The sequence below is a fragment of the Pantherophis guttatus genome, chromosome 8 (assembly GCF_059756535.1).
Source record: "Pantherophis guttatus breed Tessera chromosome 8, ASM5975653v1, whole genome shotgun sequence".
NCBI classification, from domain to species: domain Eukaryota; kingdom Metazoa; phylum Chordata; class Lepidosauria; order Squamata; family Colubridae; genus Pantherophis; species Pantherophis guttatus.
The window spans coordinates 42,015,038-42,021,037 of record NC_142070.1 but is presented as its reverse complement, the minus strand read 5'-3'; the positions used below and the strand labels follow the sequence as shown (position 1 = coordinate 42,021,037).

General features: G+C 32.3%; 1 protein-coding gene across 30 annotated transcripts in view; it reads right to left on the bottom strand.

Annotated features, from left to right (window-relative positions):
• PCM1 (pericentriolar material 1) overlaps positions 1-6,000 on the bottom strand; it is a 52,041-nt gene continuing 46,041 nt past the window's right edge. For 28 of the 30 annotated variants that reach the window (XM_034442857.3, XM_087874633.1, XM_087874644.1 and 25 more), the window contains 6 exons: positions 4,727-4,884; positions 4,251-4,326; positions 3,012-3,268; positions 2,602-2,694; positions 2,363-2,486; positions 1-1,104 (listed from right to left, as the gene is read on the bottom strand). In XM_034442857.3, coding sequence (XP_034298748.1) covers positions 1,079-1,104; positions 2,363-2,486; positions 2,602-2,694; positions 3,012-3,268; positions 4,251-4,326; positions 4,727-4,884 — 734 coding nt within the window. In that variant the 3' untranslated portion in view covers positions 1-1,078. The remainder of the gene's footprint in view (positions 1,105-2,362; positions 2,487-2,601; positions 2,695-3,011; positions 3,269-4,250; positions 4,327-4,726; positions 4,885-6,000) is intronic. The other 2 variants (XM_087874636.1, XM_087874642.1) reach the window with 1 other exon arrangement.

Below are 6,000 nucleotides of genomic sequence, written 5' to 3'. Positions count from 1 at the left end.
TTTTCACACAATATTTTATCACAAAATGAACAGTTGTATTCAGAAGAAACAGTTTCTAAAGGGTACAAAAAACCGGTGAAGAATTCTGAAGTGGTTGAAATAACGATATATTTAATATATTTAACTTTCCTTACATTTTCTGGGCTAGTCCATTTAATCAAAATATTTAATCGAAAAGAAGAAAGTATTGTATATACAACTGTTTATACACCATATGGAGACGGTGTAAAGGAGTAAGTTGGTCAGTTCTTACATACAAATACAAAGCTGAAATTGGTTTGGGATACTGTCCCAAAACTATGTCCACAGGCAATCACCTCAGTCATTTTGAGCTAAAGATTTATGATGACCAATGAAATGGTTGAGAGCACAATCATTAGAGATCTAATATCTGTTATAAGGACAAAGAATTATTGTGTTATATGTGCTAAGAGATTATTATTATTATGACCACTATTTAGAAAATTTTTATTTCAATCTGATCTTTTTACTATAGTTTTTATTACTCATTCTCTCTTTGCCCTGTAAATCTCTTTCTGATAAAATAATTATAGCTCAGTATAGTTTACACTGTAGTAAATTTGTCAGTTTTTAAGGTACCCCAATATGCAGGAAGAGCAAAACATTGCTCTGGTATTGCAAGAAGAGCAAAACATTGAAGAGCATCTTTGGATCAAGCCCATTATTGTATGATGAGAACTCAGTAACACTTTTATAAACAAGCTAGCAATAAACTGTTTTTAAAAATCAACACTTTTCCCTTGACTCTATTATTACTCATGGCTCATCTTAGCTTCATATAGCATTGTTCAAAATACACCTACATACAAGTCAAACTTTTTTTAAAACTACATGGTAAAATTGCTAAATCACAATAATAAAAACATAAGAACTGCAGCCAGGTTGAAAGTTAGCTGTTTGAACTTTTATGAGAAAAAATTAGCAAGCCTATTCTAAAAGGCAGTGTGTGAAAAACTACTTTACATTTTATACAGATTAGAACACATGAAACGTAGTAGTGATTTTCTATTTGCATTTATCAATGAATTAGGCCACAGAAACGTTCCAGAGGTCATTTTCATGCACTTTGAGCTCCAACAATCTCTGAAAAAGGAAAATAAAAAGTAACTATTTACCAACAATACAAAATACATCTTTGTACTGAAACCAGCTTTAACAAAGGTGTTTTGTAAACTACAGTCAACAAATATATATGATCAGACAACATGAGTTCGTTATTCTCATTGTGAAGATGAGAGTTTATTGTTCCCTACAATTAATACAAATCAATGTAAATAGGTAATAATTTTCGGTACATCAAGAAACAGTTTAATAATTCAATAATAGTAGAAAACAAAATAGATTATCACGATGCAAAATTTGTCCATCTAGAACAGAATGTTCTGGAAATTCTGGAAAGTTCCAGTCTCTCTCCTAAACATTCTTGACCCTCCTCCTAAGCAGGGTTTTGGGGGATAGTTCAAAAATTTCCAGAAGTAACTTCTTTAAACAGGCAGCATTTTGCAATGTTGAATTGTTTCTAGTTTGGAAATTATTAAATATATCTGGGAATAGTTTAATCTAGTGGTTAAGGTACCAAGCTAGAAAGCAGGAGACCATGAGTTTTATTCCCACCTTAGCCACAAAAGCCAGCTAGGTGACTTTGGGCCAGTCACTCTCTCTCAACCCAATTCACCTCACAAAGTTGTTGTTATGGGGAAAATAGGAGGAAGAAGGTGCATTGGGTATGTTCATCACTTTGAATTATTTGTAAAAATAACAAAGGCAGGCTATAAATAATTAAAAAACGAAAAAATGTGAAGGCCCAGAACGGAACATTCCAGAGTTCTCAGTGAATTTTGTACATTTCTAAGAAAGGATAGAACCTGTTCAACTAATTTTCACTTTGTTAACTGGTTCACAACCATAGCAAGACAAATGTAACTGTAAAATGTAAAATGTAACTGTTCTCGACTTGAGCTTGATTCCTGGTCATTTCACTATATAGTTCTGTTGGGCAATGATTCAGGAATGGTTTTTTATTGCCTTATTCTGGGAAGTATCTTTCACTTCCCAGTCTTGCCTTCAGCTCTGGTGTTTCTTGATGGTTTGCCACTCAAGTATAACAACCTCCTCTTTCTTTTTTAGGATAACTAAAGTCACCAAGCTATTATAGAGATATGCATATTATTTCAGTTAGGGTTAGGGTTAGGGTTAGGGTTAGCTTTAAGTCTGAATGCAGAACAAAACTAAAAGTATTTATGCAATTTTCCTAGTTCTAAAGTCTACAATCTGCATCAAGTAAACTAATTGTATCAGCAGGAGTAGGATAAGCAAAACTAAAGTAATCAAAGATTCTCACCAGGTTGCTTCAACATTTGAGGATCTCCTACTAATTCCTCACCCTGCCTTTCTGCTTCAGCTAGAATTTCTTCAGTGATACTATTTGTCTGAGACTCTGCCATCATTTTTTTCATTAGTTCTTCCTGAAAATGGATCACAAGAGTAATTCTCACAATTTACTAGTCTTGTCCACTTGTTCTACACCATGCTCTTAAAAATAACCTTTTTGCTTTGTATATTTCTTAGAATAACATTTACCTCTGAGTAGACTGCAAGTTTAAGCGGTATGTCTTCAAGTTTTACAAAGTCATCTTCATCAGATTTCTGACTCACATTTCCAGAACCAGTTTCCTATAGAGAGAATAGTTCTAATTTAATTATTTATCTGTAAAATGTATAACTTGACTTTCTTCCAAGAGCTCAAGGAGGTCCCCAAACATAATATATAATTTTATATATTATTTCATTAAAATAATTACTTATTGACCACTTCTTGTTATGAACAGATATAATCTTTCAGTAGAACAATGTAACTGAACTAAACTAAAACTAAAGAATAAAACTGAAATCCAAAAGAAGCATTCTAGGTAGACAATTCTCCAACCATGCATTCTTGAGGCTCATATCATATATTCATATTATATTTAAAAGACAAAAGCACTACATACATATTCATTAACCAATACAGGAGATTCTGTATCAGGACTGCCAACTACAGAGCTTTCAGGTGTTCCCGATGATGATTTTGAGTCTCCACATATTGCGTCTACAGCTTTGTTTTCATTTTCTGCTAATGGAGAGTTTGTTTTTTCAGTAGCTAATTTAATGTTGGCATTAAAATCTTCAGCAACTCTAACAACTAAGGACTGCTTTTCTTCTGTAAGATTAAGATACTGAGGTACAATAGCAGGTATATTTTGATCATCTGAAAAACAAACAATATTTGATTATGTTGCTTGCAAAGACTGGGGATTTTATAACAGTTTACACAAAAAAACCAACAGTTTGTGACTATGGAAAACATTTCAAAAGATTACATTAAAAGATACATGTATTTTATAGGAACGATCATGTTGAATAATTTAAAACTGATCTGGTATAAGTAACTCAAAACTTCAATATGCTGACTTCAGTTAGATATATTAAGACATAGACATATTGTTAAGATAGTCCAAGATTGCAGTCTTAGAGGCTGAAAGAATACACATTGTGTCATTTTGTCAATTAGTTTATAGTCTGAATCCAGACTGCACCAACAGTTCATGCTATATTACAAAATATTAAGACTTTGAATAATAAGCAAAAAATAATACTTGAACAATTTATATAGAAACAGCAGTCTACTTGTGGCCCGAAAATTATTAATATGAAGTTTCTAAGCAAAAACTTAATATAAATCAACTTGTTTTGTCCATCTTTCTCTTGTTCTCCTTCCGCTATTTAATTAATTTTCTTTGACCTATTTACTAGTTTTAATAAAGCCAAAATAAATGTAGATCTTATTAATGTTACTTACATTTTCAAATCTAAAAGCATGAAATCTTAAAATCCTACTCTGAAAAAGTAGGATACGTTTAATAAACTCTGAAGTAAGAGTGCTGCCACGCCATAGAATCCTTTGTGTTCTGTTTAGTAAGCGTAAAGTATTCATAAAATAAGCACTGATGAGTAATACCTAACTTTTATTTAACTTCCGTATAATTAACATAAGAGAAAACAATTATTTTTATGAGTGCATTTCTGTATTTCAATAGAATATATCTTTCTAATCATCAAAACACTTGTGAATTAATTCTACTCCGGCCCAAACCAAGCATCATCTAATTGCACAAAAATTTCAGATGATTTATCTTTTTTCCTAAGAACAAAAAATACCTTGTAAATAGGTTTTTCTATATTCATTTTACCTTTAGTATTTACAGAGTCTTGTTCAGAAGATAAACTTTGACACACATTTGGATTTTCTGATATGGACTGTGAAATCTGTGACAAAATAAATTTATTTACTATTTTGACTCATTTAAACATTAATTATTTCGTATTAATTAAAGCTCCAATCTTATCATGAAACATATGAAGAATCTTAAATTCAGTGTTAATAGTAATGTTCTGCTTCAACTAATTTAGCAAGCAGGAGAATATTCATTCATTTAAAACCATTTTCTAATACATTACATTATTACCGATTAAAAATCCCCATCAAACTTCCAGTCTTCTTGTTTGAAAAGCTATTGTATTCTTTCTTAGTAACTTTAAATTTTACAGTTTTACCACAGTTTTACCACTATAGAATAGTTCTAGATTTTCTAAATAATTATGTTAATAAATCTTTCCAAAGAATGAAAACCTGTCTAGCATCAACACATACTCATTCTCTCAATACCTGTTCTTCTTCGTTTTCAGCTGTAGTTTCATTATTTGCCTGGAGGGAGGTTTGAACATCTACAGGTCCTTCTTCAAATTCATCCATTTCTTCGTCTTCATTTTCATCTTCTCCACTTCCATAATTAGTGAGAGCCTGAGTTTCTGCTTTAGATAAGCCTAGAATGTGTGAAATATACTCCAAACATAAAACAGACCACAATGACTAAATACATACCCAGAAACACAAATATTAAAAGCCTTGGGTTGTTCTTTACCCCAGTGTGAGTTTAGAATAGTCTAAAGCATGGGTGTCACACTCGCCGTGTCACATTGCCGTCACGTGACACAGAGAGACACAGCACGTTTTGCAATGTTTTTCCCATTCGTGGAGCTGGGGTGTATGTGGCCTGCATGTGACGCATCTGGCCTGCGGGCTGCCAGTTTGACACCCCTGGTCTAAAGGGATATAGAACATTCCAAAGTCCTCTGAAATGGTCTGTTTCCAGTTTAAATTCTGAAAATCCTAAATCTTCTGTTTCAAAATAAACTACCAAGAGATATTAAACAGTGGAGAAGGAATTACTTGGGCTCAAGAAATACAAATCAAAGACTACTTTGAAGCATAGAACTACTATTTGAGTCTTTAGATTCTAGCCTTGATTCTACAAATGTAATTATGCAAAATATTTTAGACACTGAATAGTGAGTAAGGCTAAAGCTGTGCATCATAGATGGATATCTAACGGCATAATTTTATGTTTATTTTAATTATCCAGAATGTGCAATATAGCATACTCTCAACTAAGTACAGACTGGATGGAAGTCAAAGCCTATTATACAAAGAAGCTACAAATGTTCAGCAATAATGGTATGTGCAGTACAATATTAAAAATGAATGTAAGTGTATTTCATATCCTATTGGAGACACAAGAGTGAAAGAATGCTGTGGCAACAGTTCTTTTCATGCATGTAATCACCTTTGGAATGTAAGTCTACCACTGTTGAACCAGGCTCAAGGGCCAATCTAGTCATCATAACTTTAGTTTAGACTAGCATCTATCGCATTTCATCTTAAACATAATTCAGGCTCAATAGGTGTAATAATCTATCTGATACATTTAACAATTGGATTGACAAACATGTGAATACATTTATCTATATTTATTTATTTAGCACACAGCAATTTATCTATAACAAGCTAGAAACAGAAGAGGACAGAATTAGTGATCTTTCATTCCACTAACGCAGATGCTTGATTACATGAAATTATAATCAAAACCATTAAAGTTGCTT